The sequence below is a fragment of the Coturnix japonica genome, chromosome 8 (genome assembly GCF_054131305.1).
Source record: "Coturnix japonica strain WE chromosome 8, WE-NBRP24, whole genome shotgun sequence".
NCBI classification, from domain to species: Eukaryota; Metazoa; Chordata; class Aves; order Galliformes; family Phasianidae; genus Coturnix; species Coturnix japonica.
This window is the reverse complement of record NC_140670.1, coordinates 2851448-2877450: the sequence shown is the minus strand read 5'-3', so window position 1 is coordinate 2877450 and position 26003 is coordinate 2851448. Positions and strand designations below refer to the sequence as shown.

Below are 26003 nucleotides of genomic sequence, written 5' to 3'. Positions count from 1 at the left end.
CAGTGGCTCACATCTAAACTAAATCTTTATTGTTTTGGGTTGTGTCATCCAAGATTTAGATTTTTATAATCATTTTCAAATCACAGTGGTTTTGAAATAATTCAAATAAAAATTGTGTGACTCTGAGTTGGGAAAATGAAGCAGCTTAAAATACAGAAGTGGTAATTGCCTGCTTGTTTTCACATCATGTTTACAAACACTCTTGTTTGATGGAATTTATCCTACTGCATGTGTTGGTAGCTCAGTGAAGAATAGCAGTAATAGAGATCTCGGCCAAATCTTTGTTTGTGCAGTTTTAAAAGCAGGGGTTGTACCTAGTCTTTAATAGCATCCGTGCAGCAGAATGACAAATGCAAGGTGGCATTGGCGGAGCTGGCATTTTATTGCATCTGCTTCAGCAGAAGCACAGAATTGCTCTGTAGAGGAAAGGGGCTAGTAGGGTGACTCTCCTTTCAAAATCTGCAGTGTTAGAAGAGCTTCCTTGACCACATCTGCATTGCTGTGACTGCAGAGCTGTTCAAGTGTTTCTTTGATCTTGTTATCTTCTATTTCTTGTCTCAGGTGGCCTGTATGGGAGAACAAATGCTAACTTAGCCATGTGCATTAGTGGTTCCCAACTGTTGCAACATATGAATTTGGAGTATTTGCTTTTTAAAAATGAGCTGCTTTAGCATAGAATTGTTCACTTGGAATGGACGTTCACAAATGATTGAGTTGGAAAGTTAAGGCATGCTATTACTTAGGGCATTGTCAAAATGTCACTTGAACACAGGCACAGGCCATCAGCTGCCTTGCTAGGAAGGTGTTTGACCACCTTTGCAGCCAATCAGTTTTTCCCAACATTAATTAAAAACCTTCTTCTCAATTGGTATCTTGTAGCCCTTTGAAAGTGCTTTCCTCAGTTTTTCTCTTCCAAGAACAGCTTAAACAGCAGAAAAGTGTTTTGAAAATATAATACAGGCTATAATTCAATTGGCTTTGCCTGTATGCCTTGTTAGCCCTTTTATATTGGTAAGACACAATTCTTACTGTTACAGGTAAGTCTGTAAAGTGTTAGTGAAATGCATCTCTGGAAAAAAGCCTCGCAGTTCAGATCTGTTGTGTGAATGATGCATAGTCACACTGAAAGATCCAGGTACATAGCCCTGAGCCATGTGTGACTACAGGGAAATATGAATGCTTTGCAAAATTCAGCTTGTCTGCCAAGGACAGGGCAATGCCAGGACCACAAGCAGCTCATCTTGTGGCAGATCTTTGCCTAAGCACGGTAACTGCTTTCAGTTTCCATAATTTATACATAGAGGCATAGTAAAGTGTAGCACGAGATCTTTAGACTCCTGGTTTCAAGATGATTGTTTTCAGTTGACGCCATGCTTCCAGGATCAGTTTTATCTTGCTTGGAAGCCTTTTAAATCTTCCCTGACTGTGGATAGAGAGAAACTGAAATCATACCCTTTATCTGTTTTAATGAGATTTCTTGTATGTTCAAGCGAGGGCCGATAGAAAGATGCTGTTTTATCTCAACCTCTGGTTTGCCTGCAGTGTTGGCAGAATAAAGGTATGTTGACTTGTGGGAAGTGATGCTAACGCCATCCTTCTTTGAACACCAAAATCTTATGATATAGGCAGGGCCTGAGTCTGCCAGATACTGGTGCACAGTGAATTTATTCTAAGGCTCTGGTTTTGCTTATTCAGGAATAGGTTATGTCAAAAACAGTGGAATAAAGCTGTTCTCTTTTTTTTAGCTTAATTAATGGCTTAATCAGTTTATCATGAAATAAAACCACGAGTGGGATTTTTAGCGCTCAGTGAAGAATGAACCTCTTTATCCTTCACTGTTCACTGATTGCAACGTCACAAGGAAAGTACATTTCAGAAACAACAAATGTTTTCATCGTCAACACCCATCCTTGCATCACAAGATTACTTAAAATGAAGTTACCTGAATTAAGAAGACTGCACAAAAGAGTCATTGAATTATATTTCACCTCGGCACTTGTATTATCATCTTGTAGAAGTTTGTGTAAGTTTTGTACTAGCTGGGATTCCTTGAAAGATTCTTCAAGGGTTTCTGAAAAATAAGAGATCAAATACCTGAGCTGTTATGTGATAAAATGATAGGATGTGAAGATGCTTGCTGTTTCCTAAAAAAGACTACTAACTGGCTTCGTATAGGAGCAAGTTACATAAACTAAGATGTCTAGAGCACGTTGTCTTTTATGGGGAATGTGTGTGTGATCTGTAGAATTTTTTCTCTGGCATCATGCTGGACGATGGAAACTTTATGCTATAGATTCTATAGGACAACATAATATATTAAATTGAGTTGGAGATGCTTAGAGATAGACTAAGCATGAAGATGGGTTCTTTACTATCTTGCTTTTCTTGTTGGTATAGAAAATTCTAAATTTAGTTGGCCTTAAGTTTCTTTACATATATGTAAGTTTGTGGTGGCTATTTTTGTTGTCATAGAGCCCAATTTTTCAAATATGATCAATCATACAGGGTAAACCTGTGAAGTTATCGTGTTCAGTCTCTCAAAAAATTGAGCTTGCTAATAGTTACACAGAATTTATAGTTCTTCAGTTTTTGATGTTCAGATTATGCAGAGCCTTTTTCCTGTACTCCTGCATTCAGATAACTATCTTCTGAAAATTTTCATCCTTTTACAGGTTTCAGTGATCATTCAAGCCCGTAACCACCCCCTGTATAACTGTCTTCACTTAGGCCTTTACTCATTACTTTCTGTATTCTTCTTTGTTTTTCATAGGGTTTTTAACAAAGGATGATACTCAGTAGGTTGTGCCTGTCCACACAACCTGATTATTTGACTATTTAATTCTATATTCAGCGGAAAATAAAAAATAAAATCTAGACAATTCCTGAATTCTGTTCTTAGTCATTTTCTAGGTGGAGGAACTGCTTTATCTGATGAGTTCTATCTATTTTACTTGCAAGTAAAATCTAAAGCTAGAATGTTGCTTAATAAAATTAGGTTTCTGCACAGATTAATACTTTAGGAGAACACTACCTAAATCAATAGCAGATGCTATTGCCAGGGCATTCAGAGCCTCGTTCTGCATGGCAGGATGTTCACTCATGGTCATGGAAACCAGGTGCTTCACTCCTTGTGCCTCCTGCACTGCTTTGACCACTTCCTGTTAGAGCAAAGGTGAAAGGACACAGGGCTGTGATTAGAATGGGAAGGGGAGAGAGGTTGCACTCTTCTGTCTCCAAAGAGATGGAGATGTTTTGTAGTATGAGCTGATGATATTAAAATGAATGTATCATAAGACTAGAGAACTCTTCAGCACTGGTTGTGCATGTCTGCTTAAGGCTTCTCTAACTTGAAATCTTGGTATATGGAAGTATGTAGGGAGGACATGTGTGCGTAAGTATCTTTGCTTGGTCTCTAAGAGTTTCAATTTAAATCTATTAGGATTTTTCTCTCAAGCCTTCAGACTTGTAGTGGTTTGATTTATACTCAAAGCCTATGCAGTTAGTCTGTACTTTCTTTTCCACAGCTTTACAGTAAAGCACATTTGGATGTCAGTGTATAATACTGTGATTTACAAGGAAGAGAAGCTTGTTCTATTTTGCCAGCAGATACAGCTCACACTGGATTTGTCTTTTCAATAGACAAGTAAGCTGTCTGGAACTTGTGAAAGATGTGCAGGAAATAACTGGCTTATCTTCACCATTTAAAATAGATATTTGAAACAATTTGTTTATGTAAATAGAATGGTGTCACCTACTTAACATCTGTCAAGACTTAATTTAATCAGGGTAGAAGTCAACAAGTGACAGTCATTAGCATTGTGTTCATGATTTCTAACTATGCAGTGCATTGCTTATTTGCTCCTATCTGTCCAGTTGGTACAGATGCTGACTGGAGATACGTTGAACTAAAAAAATGGATGTTTTTTAAGTATATAATTGTACATATCATTCAATATTTTACTCCTAGCTACATGGACAAGCTTTAACAAATGTATGAAAGACAAGGTTGAAACCAATAGCTCTCATACTTGGGATCTGTTGTGACGCAAGATCGATGCCAGGAGCCGATTTGCTTCTCCACAAATGTCAGTGTGGTCACTGACGTCACACCACTGCACCAGTCTGTTGAGCAGCATGGGGTCTTGGCCCAAGATTTCAGCCGCATCAGCTGAAGAGACAAACAACAGCAGCAGACATTTAAAATCTCAGTCTTTGTCCCAGAAATAGGAATGCCAAATTTACAAAGGATACTAAGCTCCATCTTGTGGTTTAAGCTGTAACTAAAGCATTGGACTTGAATGATCTTGGACATCTTTGCTTATGGAATGTCAGTTGTTCTAGAACTCCTTCCTCTTGCAGGTAAAAACATAAATCAAGCTGTTCTTGCAAAGATAACCTTTTCATAGCGTGCTGATGCAGGGCTTAAAATGATCAATTCCCATCTTAGAAAGCCAATCTTAAGGTACTCGATTGAAAACTTATTATGTGGGCTGTCTGTTTCTCTTTGTTTCTTGTGTTTGCCCTTTGAGCCCTGTAGGAATGTCATCACAAGCTTTTTGGAATCTGTTTTTGCCATTTCACTGTTCTAAGTAATGGTGACGATTATGGTTGGTATCATGTGGAAAGTCCTAGGCTTAATACAGAATTGCAGCGTGTCTCTAGTTACACTCTCGAGTTGTTGAACTGTGTATTAGACATCACTAAAACTTGTCGTAAGTTTGGAGGAACTTGTTAATTTACTTTTCCCTATGTTTTGGCAGCCATGTCTCAGGGCTGCCCAGAAGCATTAATCTGTATGATTGATGCTTGGAAAAAACTTACTGGAGGAGTTCTTGAAGCTTATGAGCTAAGGCTTGTGCCAATAAAAAAAAAACAAACAACCGAAACCGCAAACTCTTGAAGTTCAGTAGCAAAGGAAACCTTATTAGTGCTGAAGGTTCCATTTCAGTATTTCATCAATCTAATACAGTTCCATTTGAGTCTTAATGTAGTTTAATACACATACTAGTCTTAGGACTGATGCTTACGTTTGGTGTATTCTATTTTCAAGAATACTTTGTGCTTATAGTTTATAGTTCAAATTTAAGTGTCTGGTTTTATTGCTTGTGATTGAGGAATTTAATATTTGACTTTAAATTGGTTGTTCTGAGCTTTCCCCATTACGCACAGGTTTGTTTTGAACTAAGTGGCATGTTGTATGATTAACTCTAGTAATGGAAAGGCTTTGTTTCTAGGTCAGATGTTATATGTTAGTCTGAGCAGATCACGGTAATCCAGTTTAGTTGAGAAAGCTGACAAAGGTAAGAGGGTGGCAAATGAAACTGGTGTAAGAGGTTTGTTCAAAGAAGGGGTCTTGACCCAGTTTGTCAGGGATTTCCTGATGTCTACCAGTGATAGATCTTCTTGAGACAAAAACCAATTAGTCATCGTTAACAGGAACAGAAGGACCTCTTGGCTTACAAAAGGCCAAACTTCAATAAACTGTGCATATAATTTCAGCTGCAAGTCCTTTCACCGTGTAGCGAAGTATACAAATTCTTCTGCAGCTCTGAAGCAAAGATTATGGCTATGTTCTTTTTAGTGTAACAAAGCTGACACCTTGAAGTGCATTTTTCTGTAGCTGGAAAGAAACTTCCCTTTTCTATTCTATTTTGTAGGCCTCAGCATGCCCAACGATTGTCAGTAATTAATTTACCGTAGATAAGGCAATTAACTAATTTAGTGTGGACTTGTTAGTAGATGCGTATTCATAAGTGTCTCAGACTGAGTTAATTAAGGGCACCGTTTGCTCTTGGGTAAACAAAATAGAAAGTAATTAAAGGTGGGAGAAGTGTATGCTCATAGACGTAAATGGGTAAACACTGAGTAATCTTCCATATCTTGTCCTACTCATTATGGTATCAGTACTGCTTCATATTCTGAAGCTTTGTGCCAAATGTTTTTTTACTAGGGCTTGTAAATAGCATTAAGTTTAAAAAATAGTACTAATATATAATATAATATTTAATAATGTAGATCTGTATTATTCTTAGGACTTGGTTAAAAAAGATAAATGGTCTCCCCTCTCACAGTCAAGATGCAACTTCAGAGAAATGACATTTCATTGACTTCCTACAGAACCTAAGAAGAGGCTGAGCTCCTGTATGTGTTGCTGTGTTGAAAATGAAGAGGAAGCAGCTCTTCAAAAGGGCTGGAATTGGTGCAAACTAATGAATGCTTTATCTTACCTTGATAACTAAATTGATCAGTGTTCTAGAGCAGCTTCTTTGGTGGCTTCAGACCGCTCTTGTACTTCTATTATAAAAAGCTGCAGCAGCTTGTTTTTATATATGTGTATATTCGACTAAGAAAATGAAGAAAACATTTTCTTTTAGGCCTTTGGCATTTCTCACTACTACAGATTGTTGTATTTGTTACAATTCTCATTTATTGAGGTTGGTTGAGAGTGGTATGGGAAGGCTTCTTCGGCCCTCAACAGTGGTCTCCGTGGGAACCTCACCAGAGGGAGTGGAATTATGGAATTAGGTTAGCTGGATGATGAGCCTGTTTTCTCCCTGTATACACCCTATGGGACACAGGAAGGAGAAGAATGTAGAGTTGACATCAGTAAACATTAGCAGTTCCCTACCTTGGCCATCTGCTAACATTCGTAGTGTTCCAAGAAGTTTGAACTGCACGGGAGGCATCTCTGACCGTAGGAGTGCCTGAATCCGTTCTGCCACGCCTTCCTCCAGCATTTGAACCTTGTTTACAACTAATGAATGGAATTGGTGAATAAAAAGGAATTAATGGGAAGTTAAGTCATTATACAAACATCTGAAAATACAATTACAACATAATATTATCATTGTTCTTAATCTAGTGTTCCATGATGCTTTCAGCAGAAAGGTCCAACTTGGTAGGAAAGTTGGAGATAAAGTCAGGGCAGACCGACTATTTAGGTCTGTGTTTTGAGCTAAAAGCTTTCAAGAAATTGCTGTTGGAGGACTTTGGGGATCTTTTGATCTCGACCCTGCCCAGAATACAGTAAAAAACAGACGATAAACAGAATGCTCTTGTTTTTCTTTGTGTTTCTTGTCATAGATTTCTATCCACTCTCCCGCTTGCATGATCAAGGCTTTTCCTGTTGTCGCTTATGTTAACTAAACTGAGTGGCAAAAATGACTTGCTAGCCTTATTTCTTGCGTATGATGTTTCCTTCATTTGAGCTCACTGATCCTCTGTTGTCCATGCCTTTGTTTCTTTCCTCTCTGAAATCTTGTCTTTGCCCCTTGTTAGTGCAGTAATCCCTGGTAATAATCAGAAGCTTGTCTGGAAAGAGTCCTAATGCTTCTTAACTGTGCTACCTAAGCTGCTTCCTCCAGAGCAGTTCTCCTCCAGTCTTACACATGCCTTGCATGAGATGTAGGCAGCAGTGAAATCAGGAAGATATGTGTTCTGTCTTTCTTCTCAGCTGGGCAAGCTGAGAAGCAGACACTTGAATAACTTGTTCTTAGTAGCCTTTCTGTTTCAGTGGTAAACAGATTCCAGTTACTAGAGCATAATGACATATTTTATAGTTTTAAGATAACTGTCTGAATTAACGTAAGACTTCCCCTCTATGCCTACACAAATGTTGGAAAACCGCTTTACAGAGGAATACATGCAGAAGTAGGGAAAGGTTTATTGCATAAAATAAGTTTATTAGAAGACTAAATAGGCAGACGTGGCTGGCTATCATGCTGCAGTGTTAGGCCAAACTAAGCTACTTGAGAGTATATCAAAAGCAGGTTGAAATAAATAGGTGAAGTTCTGAAGAGGTGTCTGAGGGAAGAAACAAAGGTATATCCCAACATGAAAGCAGCGGAAGCCAACTAGCAAGTAGTATGTTGTGGGGCTCTTGTTTATTCGAAGAAGTGACTATACATAGAAATGTTTACTAAACTAAGCATGCTGGCTAGTTTACATAATAAAATGGGCAGATAACTCCATGCTTTTATTTTCAGAAAATAATGTTGGTGTCATGTTCTTCTGAGAAGTGCTCTGCATCAGTGCAAGGCCTGTGATGTGGGGGCTGTTCTGTTTGTTATTAACCTGCCGTTTTGAGATTAGAGGTAACACAATTTTCTGGTTTATTTATTAAAGATTGTGAGAGTGGAGTTCTAAAACTCTCAAACACACAATGTTTTCAGCGGATATGGCCTTTGTAGAAGAACAAATTTATAACAATAATATCTGCCAAGAGAGGTGAGGCAGCTTGTAATACGTAACATAGGGTGAAGTTACAGGCGTTGTTAGGCATTTTTGTCTTTAATCTCTATGCTTTTAATATGAAATCACTTTAGCAGCTGACAGTGAGATCAGACTGTATTATATTTAGATCCCTTGTATATCTGGAAACTCCTGATGAGCTATGTGAAATCTTTCAGCAGGGGGGAAAAAAATCAATTGTCCTTCAGAATACATAGGACTGGACTTGTTCTGTCCAAGTCATCTGCATAGATCTCCGTTAAATGACCTGGCTTTACAAAGAATCAGAGTAAATCAGTTGTCTGCAAACTGTACCTGGGATAGCAAGGTTTCGAAGTGCACTGAGTGCTGCATGTTGAACAGAGATGTCTTCGCTCTCCACGTGTTTCTCCAAAAGATCCAGAAGCTGATGTATGACTCCCACCTGTACCATTCGAACACAGTTGCCATCTAAGGAAAGAGAAGAGACCGGGCAGGTGTGAGAGATGAGAATCAGTGATGGAAATTATACAATATAAACTGAGAATTCAGGGAGTCTTTGTCTGGGCTCTTCTAACTTTGTGAAAAGATTGAGACAGAAGCTTTTGGCAGTAGTTTTTACAAGCTTCAACTATTTGAAGAGAAAAGTGGATGTAAGCTGCTTGTGAACTGATGATGAGATACACCCTCTACTACGACGTGGCTTGAGAAGTAAGTCTTTGTTGTGCTCATGAAAGTAGAAAAAAAGCTCTTGATTTTAGAGAGTTCTCATGTGTTCAGAGCTGGAGAAAGAGTGGGTTTGTACTTTCCAAAGAGCCATGACTTTGTGCAGTGTGTGCTCCACAGTACTTTGTGAGTATCTGTATGTCAGTATTGTCTCTTTGAGAACTCGCTCTGCAGAGATGACAGCCCTTTCATTATCACAAGTTCTTTAGCTCCCTTTGATATGATATGTTTTTGTGCTCTCTTAAAGAGCTGAAGGAAATTGCTACCCTCCATGTCTTTTCTGAACGGAGTGTTTTGAAGATGCCGTTCAGCAGATATTTTTCTCTATTTGATTATTCTGTGTAGTTAATCACATTGCAAGCATCTTCTTGACGCCAGTCAATGTTCTTTTATTGCTCTGTCCTCACTGTATGAACGCTTTTTGTTGAAAGATGGCAAAAAATTGTCAGTGCTACTCAGGAAGATCACATCTTCACATGGGGTAATGAATTACCTATGGAGCTAATGCTGTCTTAGTACATATTTGGCCAGAAGTAGATTATGTTCATTCTTATGTTGCTAGATGCGTGCCTAAGATATACTAAGATCTAATTCTTTTTTGTGTTTACTGCTTAAATGGACACAGTTTTTAGCCCTTGTGCTGGTCTGAATGCTGTTTTGAACCCAAAATAGTAGAAACTACTCCATGTTCTCTTTTGAACCAACACCACTCTTCTTTTAGCGTTTTTTCTGCTGTTGCATTTCAGCTGCTGGTATGTTTTTCTCCCTGAATTTTCTGTGTGCTCAAGAAAAATGTAAAGTATTTGAATGTAAGTAGATACTTTCATGAGTAAACTGTTAGTCAGAGAAGCACTTCAAATTTTACTCGTGCAAAATGTTTTTAATTACAGTTTGATGCCTATGTTGTGTAAAAATGATCTTTGAAGAACCACGAGTAAAAACACATTCTCTTGCCTGGTCCTGATCTTAAGAGATTACAGTATAAAGGAAAAGTTGCCTAGCCCTCTTTAGGAATAAGATCTCTGAAATTAGACTGTTTTAGTCTCACAGAATTCTATAGGCAAAAAATGCATTAGCTTCCATACAGACTAACCTTCACTTAACTTCCCCAACCTTTCAAATCAATGAATGGCTGAGCGTCTTTTTGCTCTTGTAGTGAAGTACAGGTAGGCAGAACCCAGTAGTGACTGCCTTGCTTTGATGGTTCCGTCTCTCATGGATTTTTGCTTGGATAATAGCAGAATTTAATGGCTCATTCAGTGGTTGAAGTTGCTAGGAACAACTGCCTTGATTGCTGCAAAAGGTGTAATTTTTTACTGCCTTCAAGTCATTTGAATCTGAGATTGGGTTTCCATGGGATTTCTTTTCATAGATTAAAGCTTTGCATACACTGTTGGCACAAACTGGGATCTGGAAAGGATTATTCACTTTTTCCCCAAGAAATATCTGCTGGGGTTGTGGGAGAGATGGAGGAGGACAAGGGAGTGACAAAGCAAGCCATTCAGCTGAGCAAATGGAAGATAGTGAGCTGAAAGGCACAGAGGGCTTCATAGTCAGCCACACACAATGGCTGATTAAGGATGTATAGGAAGGATGTAGCAGAGAAGTAGGGAGAAACACACATGGCAGTCACAGATTTTTTTCTAAAGCTTGCTATCTTGCTGAGCATTCAGAGATCTGAGGGAATCCTTTATGATAATTAAATTAATGGAGAAAGTCAAGCAGTACTGAAAAGGCTCCTTTTTGTTTGAACCCTATTTGATCCCAGTACGGCAGCTGTCAGTGGCAGAGGAATGGAAAGAAAACATTATCTGACTGATACAGCGCAATAAGGCCTCCCAGGAGTCCATAAGAGTTTCTCTGTTTCTCTCTGCATGGTATTCAGGCTCAAAGCTCTCTAAAATAGGAAAGCATGGAAGATAAAGGTGACTTCGGTTGAGACTGCTGTATATCTTCCCCTGATCCGTCTGAGTAATCCTCTCCCACCTCCCCCAAAAGAACTTGCAATCTAAACCACTTGCTTGATTTTTGTCTGTGTTTTTTTTTTAACAAATGAATTTACTATGAAACAGTTCTAAAGTCTCACCTCTGTTAATATGGGATTTAGGTAAAACTAAGTACTTATGTTTGCACCCCAATCTCCCTATTTTTGACCATTGTTCCTTAGATTATTTCAACATCTAGCTTCTGTTAATTAAAAGTATTGAAGCCTCCAGTCTGCAGAAAAGCAAGTTATTGTTTAAGAGGCATGCAGCAAATGAAATCTAACAGTGTTTCTCATCTTTCTAGTCACAAACAGTGGCTTTTTAGGTATGATGGGCAGAGAGCAATCAGCCTTACCATTGTTTGTGTAAAACTGGCAATAACCAGATGGTCCTGACTTGGTATCTGCATGTTTGGATATGAGGAACGTTCCAGCATTGAGAGAGAATGCCTCATCCATTAGCGAGGGACTTAACTGAGGCATAATCAATGGAAGACATCAAGTACGTCTTATGCCTGTTTGTAGGTAGCCAAAAAAAAATCTAAGTCAGCTGTGTGTATGGTCTGGAATGATGGTGGGTTTTTTTCTGCTTCACAGATGCACTGTTTATATTACAAAGAAATTTTTACCTTGATTTGTTAATCCAAATGCTTGAAGTGTATACGTGGGCTTGAAGTAGTGAGGGGAAAAAAGGAGTAGCTGTGGGTCACACAAATGTTTTAATTTGACTATTGGCTTTAAATTTAAAGCAATCTGTTAGGCAAAGCAGTGTTAGAAGCTACTTGTGGACCGACCAGCCTTGGGTACAGCTGCAATGGCCTGGAATTCTACCTGCATTCATTTTCTGCACAGAAGCAGTCACAGTAGCATTAGATGGCTCGAGGCAGCATATGGGTGACACTTGAACAGAAACATAGAAATGTGAGCATTCAACTGCTTTAAATAAGAATAAGGTGATGCTTTAATATTGCATTGCAATTACAAAACAAGTTGCAGATGTGCCCCTGTTAATGAAATGGAAGCAAATGAGCAGATGGCAACTCCTATTCCAATGGGATTTGGTGATGCTCTTTAAAGTATCTGGACTGTGTGAGTTGTCTGTGTGTTTCACCTCCAAGAAGCAGAGAGACGATGAGATCGGATGTAGCCTTCACAACGCACGTGTCTTCAGCTTGTGAACTGCCCTGGAGCCTCAGCAGGATGTCAGACAGGACCTCTTGCACACCTGCTTCCACCAGCTGAACTTTCAGAGCATCTGCAGGTGTCAGAAAAGCACCCTAAGAATTGGGTCATTTGGGTCATTTCTCAAGTGTCTCAAACTAGAAAGATAAATCCTTTGACTTAAGCTTGTCTCTCTCTAGTTGTGATCTTTTCCTGTTGGTTGTTTCTTATTTTGTTTTTAATAGACATGTTGGTGCTGGGATGACACCACAGATACCTTTGAATGCTTATCATCGTAGAATCACTGGATGGCTGGGGTTGGAATGCCGTTTAAAAGCCCCCATCCAGTTCCAACCTCCTGCTGTGGGCTGGTTGCCACTTAACAGGTCAGGCTGCCCAGCACCCCATCCAACCAGGCCTTGAATGTCTTTGGGGATAGGGTGCCCACAGCTTCTCTGTTTCAATGTCTCACCACAATCTGAGTGAAAGATCTCCTAATCCCTTATCTACATCTCCTCTCTTTTAGTTAAAAACTTTTCCTCCTTGTCCTATTGCTATCAGACTGCGTTAAAGTTTGTCAGTGAAAAGAATTTAGTCTGTTTTTCTGTTGTGAAGTGATATTCTCTTCATACTTAGCCACAGTAGAGTGGAAATGACTGCTCTCACCTGCATTTTTTGGTTATCTTAACTATTAAACTTCCAAGTCTTAATCTTTTTGGCTTATTTCTGCTGAAAGGGTTACTGATTTCCATTGGTAAGATCCTGCAGCAAACTGGGATCTGAAGCTAAGCACCACTTTCACTCCTCCTTTCACCAAACCTATAGAAGCCTTACCATTTTCTGCAAGTGCTTGAAGGACCTCAAAGATGATTTCTAACCTCTCGTGGTTCTCTGCTCTTCTCAGTTGTTTCACCAGCTGTTCAGCGACCTTTGTCTTGCTTAGAGCTTCTTTAGCTGTATCTGTGCATGTGAGAAAATCAGAATTGGAATTTAATCTATGTATGATAAAATGTTGAAGTTGTCTTCCTATAATCAGAAATGATAGTAATGACTTGGATTTCGAAAGCCTTTCATCTTTTCTTTTAGATTATATCACTTTGGATAGCATGGCAACAGCTAAACTGTTGTATTCTCATTTGTTCATACCTTCTTTTATTTGTTTTTCTTTCTTTATGCTGTTTTTGTTTTATTTCTGTAGATAAGATTTATAATAGCTGTAAAATTAACCCTAACCATAGTTCTGCTTACCCTTATAAATCAATCTATAATATGATTATTTCATTTATCAAAATGGTTCTTGCCACATGGCAGTTTGATTTAGCAGTATATTTTCTTCCTTGATTATGTTGAATGATTTTAATCTGGATAAGTTCCTAAACTTCTGCAAGGTATGTGTTAACAAAAATCAAACGTTTCAAAGCTCCTTTATGATAGACATAGAATGCATTTGAATGGAATATGCAATTAAGTAATATAATAGATCCAGAAAGCAAAGACCTGACAGGAGGATGGCATGACTGTATAATACTGAACTCCCTTCTGTGCATCTCCCACTATAGGTAGGAAGCAGCAGTTGAAACTGTAGAATCAGACCAAATAGAAAGCGACGTAACTTCTGTTTGATCTTTCTCCTCCGTCACTACTTTGTGTAAGGTAAGAAGCAAACAAATGCCCAACAAAACAAAACTCTTCCCAGTTATGTGGGCATTCTGCCCTTAAAAGGAGAGATAGCGATGGTGCACAGATGGTGTTTCCTGCAAGATGCAAAAGCATTTCCTTACCAAGGTCTGCAAGATTGCATAAGGCCAATAGGTCTACGTGGACAAGTGGTTCACTCTCTGCATGATCGGTCAATATTCGGACCAGTGATGGGATGACTCCTACCCTCACCAGCTCTTCCTGAAGGTCACCTGGTAATAGCAAGTACAGAAGTTAAAGGTGGTTAATTAGATACCAATTAATTAAGTAAAGAGGATCCAACTGAGTTGCTTTCTAGCATGATAATCCAGTTCATTCTTGCACTGCAAGATTTCAGGCAGCTTTCATGTCATGAGTTCAGGCTAATATGTGTGCATGGAAAATAGTGGTTGTGGACAGTTCTGCTAGGCCTCCCTGTTTTACTTGGACCTGAGTAGTTAAAAAAATAGGTTGAATGTGTAAGTGGTTGAATGAGTATACTGATTAGTACCACAGCTTGTGGTGTGAGTTCTGATGGACTTGTTTCTTCATAACTATCCTAAAATTGAGTGAGGACCACTTATTGGATTAATTCTTTCAGGGAGTAGGAGGCTGTGCTGTATGATCAATTTGCTTCTTTCATCTTGAGGGGCAGGGACACACCTGCTCTTTGTTAGTGATAATTATTTCTGAGGAAGACAAAGCCTTTTGTGAAACAAGATGCTTTACCAGTAGCATATATATACCAGTGTATATACATGCATATATATGTGTTTATATTTCATAGTAACAGAACAGGAGTCATAGCTGTGGTTTTCTAGGTAAAGCTACATGGTAAAGCTACTAAATGAAAAGAGTATCAACTTCTAGATCAGCAGGCTAGCTGGTATACTGACTGTATGGAAAGCTTTACATCACAGAGGTTTTCAGTATTCAACGAATGCTCTTTAATGAGGAAGTAGATATGTCATTGTTAGTTTTTCACAGTGACACACTTCTAAAGAAATGCTTTGTCTTGTAAACACTGCGTTGGGTGAAGTCAGTGACCTTCAGGATTTGGCTTCAAGGCAGTTCTACAAATCTAATTAAGATATATTATGAATCTGTTACTGTTTGATTGAAGATCAGGAGCATTCAGTCTGTGGTCTGACAAAAATGTATCACCATGCAGTCAAAATAGATGGGTAGACTTAGAGTTGATGAGTTGTTTGGGGTGCATTCAGCCTGGCAATATGTGAGCTGTGTAAGAGGAGGTTGAAGTATATGGCATGCTCCGGTCTTGTAAAAAAATTGTAGCCTGTCATTCTTAATAATAGATAGGAAAAACAGGGTTCTCTGAAGTACATACTTACGGTTATCATAACAGATACGACCAATAGCCCTCCCAGCGTGAAGCAACATTTCTTGGTCTGTGCTTTCCAGAAAAGGTATCAACGTCAGAACCAAATCTGCTTCAATACATGGTTTCTTCATTTCATCTGCATTGTTAAAGGAGAGGGACTGTAGTTTTTGCCAATAAAAGAATTGTAATTGCTAGACCAATAACTGGCAAGCATTAAATGAAGCAGTGGAAAAGCACAGCTAACATGCTGTATTGTGCCTTGCAGTAACGTATGTGCTAAAATGGAACTTACCATTCTTAGCTATCTCTGAAAGCACCTGGGCTGCTTTTACTGCACATCGCGGTTTGCTTTTCAGGATTTTTGCCAGTGTTAGGAAGATCCCGCTCTCTTTGATTAGGCTCAAGGTTCTGTGCTCTGTAACAATAAGAGTGCTTACAATACTTGTTATAGATTTGGAACTGCTTACGCTTTGCTTGGTTTCCTGGAGTCGTGAGAGGATATCTTTGGGAGCCAAGGTTTTGATTTAACAAGGTGCTTAGTCTGCCCCAGTCTAAATATATGGGAATGCCCGTCTGCTTAAATTGCAGTGTCTATCCAGCTGATTATTCTGTTTTGTGCTGAATTGAAGCACAGGTGGCAAAGCAAAGAGGAAAGCATTTTCATCTTCTCTGTCTATAAAAAGATGCTTGCGTAAGACATAGGAAGTCGTGGATTAAGATTCTATTCCTGATACGTGGCCTAGCCATTAATTTTGTAGGTATGCACATTATCTTTTATTAGACCAGCAATTAGAACAGCCAGTTCCATTAGGCTTTTTGCATCAAAAGCATGGCTAGTTGTCCTTAAAAGTAGTAAATAGCCATTCACCAGAGCATTCAAATCAATGCAGGTTTGTCATACCTGAAAAATATGCAGAGTCCTTAAGGATTTTCTCCTAAGGAGAGTAAAAACTAATTACTTAATTCTTGTCTGAGTGGTGGAAGTCTTAGCCCAGACCCTAGACAACATAAATGAAATTGAGTTTTTTCCTCTGTTGTCAGTATGTGTGTGATGGATGACTTTCTGTCTGACCAATGAAGTGGCTGATGAGCTTTCTTGATATGAGAATTAGAATCTTTCTGATACCATAGGTAGCAACCTACTGAAGGACCCCATCTAATGTGCTTCTCTTTTAGAGCAGATACTATATTTCCTAGGTCAAACAGACTTTGATCGCTTTAGATATGGGAGAAGTTGTATCACTGTAGAAGGTCTACAGGAAGCGGTAATTAGTTGTATAAAACTGCAGTGCCATCCATTTCTGTACATCTCATTATTTTGCTTTGACTGCTACACATACAATGTGACTATTATGCAACCCGGACACACTGATGTAGTTTTGAGATGTAGATCAGTCAATTAATTGGTTTTCAACCAACTATCCCTGGGAGACCACTGAATAACGTCCCTATTAATTTTCCTGTTTATAAAAGATAAAGGGGTGCTAGGATTAGTTTTTTAGAAATGTTTTCTTCTGAAGTGGTTACATAAAGGAGTAGTATAATATGGAAATGTACTTGCATCATCATTACTTAATAATTTAACAAAAAGTTAATAAGCTTTCTTAGCAGAGCTAAGTCATCTTAGGAACTCATATAAATACAGGAGAGTTCAGGTCTGACTTAGTGTGTGCAAGTTGTCATAACTGTCACTGTCAAGGTATGTTATAGCTGTGGTTACCTACTTTATTTGCTCAATCAAATACTATTCAGTACATGAAGTTTTTCTTAGCATTATTAATATCTTTGCTGAATTTGGCTGCTGTGCTTTTCTTGGCCTGGAATGCTGAGCACATCTGTCTATGTTAAAAATATGCTGAATAATATTGCAAGCATTTGACATAACTACAGATGTGGTCTAGTACAGATACACAAATAATTTACGTATCTTGCTTAGAGGAATAAATCCTCTTTAGTACTGAACAGTCCATGGATATCACTGGAGACCTTTTAATCTGGACGCAAATAAAATCATTTAGGAAGTCTGGTTAATGAGGAAAGACCATGATGATTTGTGAATGCCTGTGAAAATTCACATCTCATCACCTGAAATGCCTCTGAAATATTTAAAGACGCTGATGCTGTATTTATTCTTCAGATTTTTTGAACTTGTTTTCTGTGAGCTGAGAGGTGTTGATGCATGCTGTGTGATGCGTGTGGCCATGCCAGCGTGGCCACTGGTCAAGTCCCTGTACTTGGAAGGAGGAAGGACTGCTGCCACGTGGATGCTGACAGGTAAAGCTACCTTCTTCACTGAAGGATACAATAAATTGATCTCAGTTAACAAGCCATTACCCCCTTGGCTGTCCCAATTCTTAGCCTCTCAAGTGCTGAGTTTGACTCTGCAGATAAGATTTGTGGTATGTTGAAGAGGCCTTTAGGTTGAGCAGGTTCGTTCCATCTTTTTGTGCAGTTCTGTGCAATAGCGTTAGTGAGCTGATGGTGTGTCAGAATGGAAGGCACGATGAGATCGGAGACGTGTGAAAAGCGGTTACTACCACCGGGCTTTTCATATTTGGGTTCTTAGTGAGCTGATGGTGAATGGATTCTTCATTAAGAGTGAAGGGACAGACAAAGCTTCCTCTGTCACCTTCGCTGAAATAAATAGAATTCAAATATAATTTCTTTCCTGCCTATTTTGTCTATGGTGGGTTTTTTTTACTTATAGTTTTCTGGAGCCTTTCTTTTCCCTGGAAGTCTAAGGAAGGAATGAACAGATGTACAAAAAACAAATGACTGGTGTTATTAGCAGGGTGATGAAATGAATAGACTCAATTCTGTTTTGCTCTAATTTATGGGAATTTTTGACTGTATTTGAATAAGTCATCTGTATAATCTTTCAGGAACATCAACCTTTGTGCTTGTTCATATGAAAATTACTTCTGGAAGTCATTTTTTGGTCATCTACGTAATGATTGCTGTGCTGCATAACTAGCGGTAAACTGAAATATGTTCAGTAATGAATTCACTGCATTTTAAGTCTGTTACAGCTTTTTTATATTGCACAAGTTATGGATTTTCTTTTCTGAGAAGCCCGTTGTATTTAAGAGATAAAGTAATTTGCACAATTGGAGCAACTTAATATTTTTCTTCCAGATCTGTTACTTATAAATTCACATTAATTAACTCTTGGAAATATGTTCTGGAGGTCAGTGTGTTCTGCACCCATATCTATCAGAGCTTAATGTTTCACAGTAGTCAGTTTCTATTAAGCGTATATTCTGATAGGATCACTCCAGTTCTAATCCTAGGAGAGCTTGTTTTGTAATAAGTTGAACACTAAATTTGGAATTTCTTTGCAGCTTAAAGTATTTTCATGACTTGATTAGGTCACAGTTCAGAGAGTAGGCTGAAAGAGAGGAAAACAACAAAATGTACTGGAAAGATCTATAGTTCAAGTGGCAATTGCTTGTAATACAGGCTATCGCAAAGATGAAAAGCTCTAATGAATGCTTTCATATTGAGTCAACAGATAAAGTGATGAGGAGTGACACTTAGCTGTCTTCAGTCAGAGCCTGGAGAATCCCATTTAAACTTTCAGTGATCTGTTCTTCAGCTTCGAGGTCATCTCCACAGAGTTCAAGGTAGTCCAGATGATGACTCAGGTTTTCTAAACAGAACAGGATGGAGAAGTGCTGAGCCAGCATGAAAATATATTTGGAGTACATTTCAGTTATTATGGATGACTATAAGCTTATGTCCTAAATGTGCTCCTTAAATAACTCATTTCACCCAAAGGTGTGTGGGCAAGGTTCTTGTTCCACTTCTTAGATAACATGTAGTTCTCATGCAAGCATCAGCATGCAAAGATTACATCCGGCAAAATCAATTTATATATAATAAATGGCACAGTTTGGGGCAGGGGGGAGAGAGACACAGAAGAGTCCAATGTGTCACCTCAAAATATCTTGTTATAATAACAATAGCACTTGCAGTTCAACTGACTATATATATTTCTCTGATAGCGGTCAGCAGCAGACATAAAATAACGCAAGATCTCCATTGGTTACTGGCAACCTTGAGCTTCAAAAACTTACCTACTATTTATATCGGTTACTTACCACATTTGTATGAACTTCTATTGCATATAATGATGGAAATTTCTTCTATTAATAATTGGCTTTCTGTTGTAAGAACAATATTTATTCTACCTTTTGGGCCTCACCAGCTTACATCTCAGATACAAAGGTAGCTTTGGTGAGAGAGAGAGACCTTATTGGAAGGTTTGTAGGGATGAAAAGGCATTGTTAACAGCATCTCCTCTACTCATCTTTGTACCACCTCCTTAAAAATGTGTAGAGAGGGAAGTTGAGCAATTGGCATATAGTCTCTCTTTTAATGTTTTTGAGTAGTTTTTGTGCTTTTCTGTACTTTTCTGCACAAGGAGATGATAGATCAGACTTCTATAAATTCCCCCATTCCTTGTGCTTTTGTACATTCATGCCACTTCTTGCTTTTGAGCTCAGTAGTTCTGCAGTTGATTTAAATCCCATCCTGAACATCACAGTTAATGATTTGACAATTCATTTTTTAGTTCCTTATAAATTCTAGGGCGCAACATCCAGTCCTAACAACTTGCTACCATTTATTTTAATGACTTCTGAATAGTCTTCTGCCCTTCCAATCTGAAGATTTCTCTAAATACTCCTTGGAAACGAAAGGATCTTGATGTGTTGAAATTAATGTGAGGAATTACACTGGAAAACCAGTAGCTGAAGCACTGAATTTACTTAAGAAGTAAATGTTAACAGGACTACGGTAAGTTGTCTGCTCCGAAAGTAATGCCTCATATTTTATTTTATTTTATTTTATTTTATTTTATTTTATTTTATTTTATTTTATTTTATTTTATTTTATTTTATTTTATTTTATTTTATTTTATTTTATTTTATTTTATTTTATTTTATTTTTCCCCTAAGCAAATCAGATAGAAAGACAACACTGCTGGTATAGCACATGCTACAAAACAGTTTTCCTTTAACAAAGTCACCACCCTTAATCATGCATTTTCACCAGCCATGGGCAAGAGCCTGCATCCTGTGCTTATTAAAATAACACGTATCTGTATCTGAATCACAGCCACCACTGCTTTGAAATGCACCACCCACTGCCTCACTGTATTCACACCCACTGTTTGGTCTCCAGAAACGTTCAGCAAAGTTCTAAATATTAATGGATACTATCTCTCATGCATGGATGAATTCAGTGCCGCACCTTTGCTTCCTGTGACCTTCCATGTCAGATGTGGTTTTGTCTTACTGCATTTTGGCTGCCATCTGTCACACAACAACACGTAATGAAACTCTGGGAGGAAGGGTCAACATGTACTGCCATCCCAACAATGTCTGCCTTTGGTGTTGTGGGCCAACATCATAAAATAGGAGACATTGTTTTTGAAGCAGCTTTAATAAAACAGTGACTTGCAAACTGAAAGAGGTGAATTGTGACACTTGGGTTGGAGATTCTTCAGTGCACTCATAGCGTGAATAATCCATCTTTTTTTTTTTTTTAATAGGTTCACTATTCTCTATCTCCTCAATGCATTTATTAATTAACGCAAGATTTTTGTTTTGTTTCTCATTACGATTTGTGGATTTAATACAGGTAGAAACAGACTTGTTTTGAGGAGCCGGAAGCGTCTTGAGTTGTTGGAAAAAGAGGTGGAATGAAAGGGAAGGGAACTGGAACATTACTGAATGTTTTTGTTATCCCTGGAGATGTAAAATTCTTTCGGCTCAATTAAAAGCAGTTGTTTCTGAACAGTTTTAGTTTCCTGAGCTTTACAGTTGCCATCTCCAGAAAAATGATTGCATTCATCAGGTTAAAAATCTGTGTGGGGGAAGGTAATTCATAATTGTTATTCTGAGTAAGTAACTGGGGCTACAGGTGTTTATGTCTCTTGGAAAGGTGCTGTAGTTGAAGGTAACTATCTTTCTGTCTTTTCTTGGCCTTTTCGAAGTTGTGTGCAAAAGGCAATACAGCCATAAAGCTGATGGGAGATCAGTGTGTTTTTTTAAAGGAATGGTGTATTTGGGTTAGTTGCCTTTTCATTGGTGACTTAAAAACACCTACAATTTATGTCTGTACAAGAAGTATCATTTCTTTTGAACTACTTTATAAATTCATGTTAATTGCTGGTTTCAGTTACAGTTGGCTTCTGCTGCTACCATTTGCTGATTAAAGGTTTTTGTGTGAATCAAGTATGTATAGAAAGCCATTTTCTTATAAAATCAAGTAATACCACCTGGGCAACCTAACAGTTCAGTCAGCTTTTGTGTTAAACTGGATCTCTGTTGAGTAGGAGGCTACAACGCAGCATGAAATGAATCTGGTCCCTGTGACAGTAAGTGGTCTACTGAAATGCATGAGTTGCTCCTTATCAAGACACAGAATGCATTAGCAAGAGGTGATATATTTAAGTTCTAATATTCATCCAGTGAGAGCAATAATGATATTTTCAACTAAATTTTGAGTGGAGCTAAGTTACTTAGAAAAATGAGAAGTCAACCAAATCTCTGACGTGAGGGGTGGTTTTACAAATAGCAGGGTACAGTCTACCTCACTTGTCACTCATTAGGTTGGAATAATGGTAATTAGAAACCCAGGTGCTTTGTTATTCCTGTAGAGAACAGATCAACAGAGTGACACCTTGTGCGTGATGACAGACAAAGTCCTTGAAAGATAACCCATCTGGTTTGTCTGTTGTGTGTTAAAATCAGTACCATACGCAGTAGCTTTTTTTCATAGGAGTCTTGCAGGAGGCCATATTTAACTATTTGCAGTCTTAAATAATAAGCCTCCTCACGCTTTCAGAGTTTCCTCATATTGTATGCTACATATCAAACCTTGTTTCATCAACATGAGAAGGGTTCCACTTTTCTCATTGCCTTCTAGTTCATAAGTGGAATTAGGAGGCAGATGCTGTGAAGCACAGATGTTCTGTGGGGAGGCAATAATAGCAGCACACATGAAGGCTGTAACTACAACTGGCCAGAAAAGGGTATTTCTGTTCTGTGGAAAATTCTGGCTTGCTGACATTTCATTTCATCCCCTGCTGGAACCGAATGTTGACACTGTGGAACTTGAGGCAGAAGAGAACAATTTGTTTCAGTTTTGCAAATCCTCTTCCCCAGCTGGCAGTGGGCTGAAGAAGGTTGGCTGGGCTGGCTGGCCCTGGGAGCTTGCCCACATTATCTCTGGGGAAGGGTTTCAGGAGAATAAATGTGTGTTCTTGAGGAATCACTTCCTTCTCTTGAATAGACATTTTTCATTAAAATGCTATTGATCAGACTTAGCTGATGTTGGGTTGCACTGGGGGGAAATGCACTCCAGCTCTGATTTGAAAAGCACTAATCTTGCTTTATTGCCAATGACCTGTAGGATCTGAATGTCTCTGGAGGCTGAAATACAAAAGGTGTGTTTTGTTTTGTTTTTTTCTTATGCTTCTTTTTTTCCTCTGAGTTGATGGTCTAGTTTACTTCACACAGATCAGTGCACCAGATACTGAATAGAGGCATAGGACTCATGCTTTTGCTGTGTGAACTGGCTTTTTGATCATGGAGAAAAAAAAAAATAATGCAGAAAACATAATGCATCCATGCAATTTTATCTGGCCTCTGCTATGGTGTTAGAGCTATGAGGTCTGGTGTGAGCTCTTCACGTTCCCTGACAGACTGCTAAGTCAGTTCCCAAAACAAATTTGACTTGGGAAGTCCTCAATTAGTGAGAAAGGAGGAATCTCCAGGTGGAGAGAAATGATTAGTGGTGTCCTGGAGGGTCTGTTTTGAGGATGGTGCACTTTAACATCTTTATGGGTGACATGGACAGTGGGATGAAGAGTTAGAGTCCATCCTCAGCAAGTTTGTCAGTGACACCAAGCTGGGAGGTTTGGCTGATACACCTGAAGGCTGTGCTACCATTCAATAAGACCTGGACAGACTGGAGAGTTAGACAGAAAGAAACCTGATGAGGTGTAAGAAGAGCAATTGTAGAGTCTTGCGTCTGGGAAGGAATAACTACATGCATCAGTACAGGGTAGGGGGGATGACCTGCTGGAGGAGCTCTGAGGAGAAGGGTCGTGGTGGATGACAGGTTTGCCGTAAACCAGCAGTGCACCCTTATGGCTAAAAATGCCAATGGTATCCTGGCCAGCAGGTCGAAGGAGGTGATCCTTCCCCTCTGTTTTGCCCTGGTGAGGCCACATTTATCCAGTTCTGGGCTCCCCAGTTCTAAACAGACAGGGATCTCCTAGAAGGAGTCCAGCAGAGAGTCACAAAGATGATGGAGGGCCTGGAGCATTTTCCATATGAGGAAAGGCTGAGTAACCTGAGGCTGTCAGCCTGTGGAGAAGCTGAGAGGGGATTTGATGAATGTTTATAAATATCTAAAGGGAGATGAGAGGCAAATGGGTTGGGCCAGGCTCTTCTCAGTGGTGTGTATCCAGAGGACTAGAAGTTATGGCCTAACATTTGAGCATAAGAATTTCCATGCTAACATGCAGAAGAACTTTTTTGTGGTAAGGGTGATGGAGCACTTGGTGATGGTTGCCCAGAGAGGTTTTGGAGTCTTCTTCCATGGAGATATTCAAGACCTGCCTGGATGCCTACCTGTTTAATCTGTTGTAGGGTACCTGCTTTAGCGGGGGGATATGTTGGGTTTTTTTTCCCTCTTTTTATAGCTTGTCACATATGTAGGCGTTATCTTCTACTTTTTTTTTTTTTTATTTTATTATTTTTTTTTTTTAATCCTAGTGTAGATGGACCTTATTCTGTAATGGTTAGCAGTATTTGTCTCTGAAGCATGAGCAGTGTAAAGTCTGTACACGCCAGCTTGATTCAGTGGATCTGAAGTAACTTACTCCCATGACATGCCTAGCCATCTGTGTATGTCTTACTACTGCAGTTATTTAATATGTTCAAATAGTTTTTTAGCTGCTTACCTTCAATGTAGAAAGAATGCTCCAAAAGTAATACCTCCTATGTGATTATGTTGGTGCACGTTGTCAAAGGCAGGTCTTGGTGGTATGGCAGTCAAGGCTGAACCTTACTGCCAATATTACATGTTGTTGCTGTGTGACAGATGGCAGCAGAGGGGCAGTCTGACAGAATGGTGTCTGACGTGGAAGTGTGTGTGAAACAAAAGCATGTCCTTGAATTCCTCCATGCGGAAAAAATGGCACCCGCTGGCAATTCATCAACAGCATACATGGAGACCAAACAGTGCCTGAGAGCACAGTGAGGTGGTGGGTGGTGCGTTTCAATAGTGATGACAGTGGGTCACTTCTGCTGATGCAGGTTCTGTATGAGCGCAGCATGCAGACTTTTGTTCCTTGCTGTCAAAAATGCCTAGCTAGTGGCAGTGACTGTGCTGAAGAGTTGTGTTTTCTATCTGAGAATTTGCCGTATCAAATGGTGTTAATTGTACTTTTTCTATCTGTTGTTTCCATGGAAATTAAGAGGAGGAATTACTTTTGGATCAACCTACACATTATAGAAGATTTTTTCCACTGGGTTTGATTATTATTCAGTTCTGTGCAGTAAGTTAATGGCTTTTTCTTTTAACATAAAGACCTTGTAATTTTGTACAGCAAGAGTCCATTTCACCCGATGCAGTCTATCTCTGGTAATAGATAATTAATGAAAAAAACTCACGAGTGTCTTTAGCTTAAACTTATTCAACCTTTTGCTGCCAGAATATAGAACAGTGGTGAGTTCCACCCAGTAAGTCTGGTTTGAGAGAGGGGGAGCTTCACTCTTTTCCTTCTGTTTAGGACATCATTTGACCTCTTAATTGTGTTGTTTTGGTTTTTTTTTGGGGGGGGAGGGGAGGGGAGGGGGGGAAATATACTTTATCATTGGTGCAGAGAACATGAGCTTCTGTGGTGAACTAAAATGGTATCCAGTGTAAGAGATACGAGCTAGGAGTCGATGTTAATAAGCTGCTAGAGCTCTGCAGGTTAAGAGCAGCTGAAAGGCACAAGAGGAGTCCTGAAGAAATGGAGATTTCAAGTAATAAAGCCACTAAATAGCAGTTGGGTATCTCTAGCAGTTGAATAATTAAGAAATGAAAACTTAATTGCATTCCTGGTTACCTGAAAAATTATGTAGCTTTAAACCTCCATTTTTGCTCAGTGACTTCTTAGAAAGTCTTTCCTGAAGCAATTAAATTAATGCCTGGTCTGTGGGAGATGCAACATCTCCCATAAATGTAAATGTATATCACACAGAAGTAGCAGTAGAAGTTGAGCTCCATGTCTCTTTATCTGTCAGTGTTATATTATTTTGACTTGATAAAGAAACAGGATATGTTAATTGGAGATGAGGAAGTCTCTAAGGAGTGGGAAGTGTGTTTAACAGCAAATAGAGTACATGAGGTCAAATATTTGCTTTACTGCCCACAGTGAGTAGTGCAGCTGTACCTTCGTAGCAATTTTGCTGTAACTGAGGGAAGGAAAAGCTACTGCCGTTAAGTATGGAAAAGAGGGGCAAGAACAAGGAAGTTGCAGTTCAGTTTGAGGAAAGGGTTTTGCATTTCTTCAGCAGTGGAATGGTGTACAAGCATTTAGGGATTAGACTGACTAACATTATTTCCAGTCAGACCCTCTTTCCTTGATGCATAATGTATGGGAGGAACAAACTCTCCATCTCTTCAGACTTGTAAACGCAGGGTAAGATTGCTTCCCCATAAGGTTTGTCTCTATCTGTCTCTCCATGAGAAGCCATGATAGAAGATAGCATTTGTCTCTCACTGCTGGGGAGGGAATCTAAAACCAGCATCCAAAGGTTGACAATTATGAGCAACTCCTCACCTGCCTTTTTTTCAACTCTTATTTCTCTATATAATTTTGTGTTAGGTTACTCAGGTCTA

At 39.0% G+C, this 26003-nt stretch overlaps 1 protein-coding gene across 1 annotated transcript; it reads right to left on the bottom strand.

Annotated features, from left to right (window-relative positions):
- Window positions 1-363: 363 nt before the first annotated feature.
- LOC107315585 (rap1 GTPase-GDP dissociation stimulator 1-like) lies at window positions 364-15618 on the bottom strand. The gene is made up of 11 exons (XM_015866077.3): window positions 15391-15618; window positions 15109-15234; window positions 13861-13989; window positions 12914-13039; window positions 12030-12173; window positions 8545-8679; window positions 6629-6754; window positions 4029-4168; window positions 3032-3158; window positions 1943-2071; window positions 364-566 (listed from the first exon to the last, which is right to left on the bottom strand). The coding sequence occupies exons 2-11, from the start codon at window positions 15227-15229 to the stop codon at window positions 433-435; spliced, it is 1311 nt and encodes a 436-aa protein (XP_015721563.1). The 5' UTR covers window positions 15230-15234; window positions 15391-15618; the 3' UTR covers window positions 364-432.
- Between the last annotated feature and the right edge of the window lie 10385 nt (window positions 15619-26003).

Excerpts from the sequence above, each read along its gene's own strand:
- LOC107315585 (XM_015866077.3), bottom strand. The coding sequence starts at position 15,229 with ATGAAGAAACCATGTATTGAAGCAGATTTGGTTCTGACGTTGATACCT. Across the intron at positions 12,174-12,913 it reads TCAAGCACTTGCAGAAAATG|ATGCTCTGAAAGTTCAGCTG; the intron begins GTAAGGCTTCTA and ends TGACACCTGCAG. Across the intron at positions 567-1,942 it reads GTGCAGTCTTCTTAATTCAG|GCCACCTGAGACAAGAAATA; the intron begins GTAACTTCATTT and ends TCTCCCATACAG.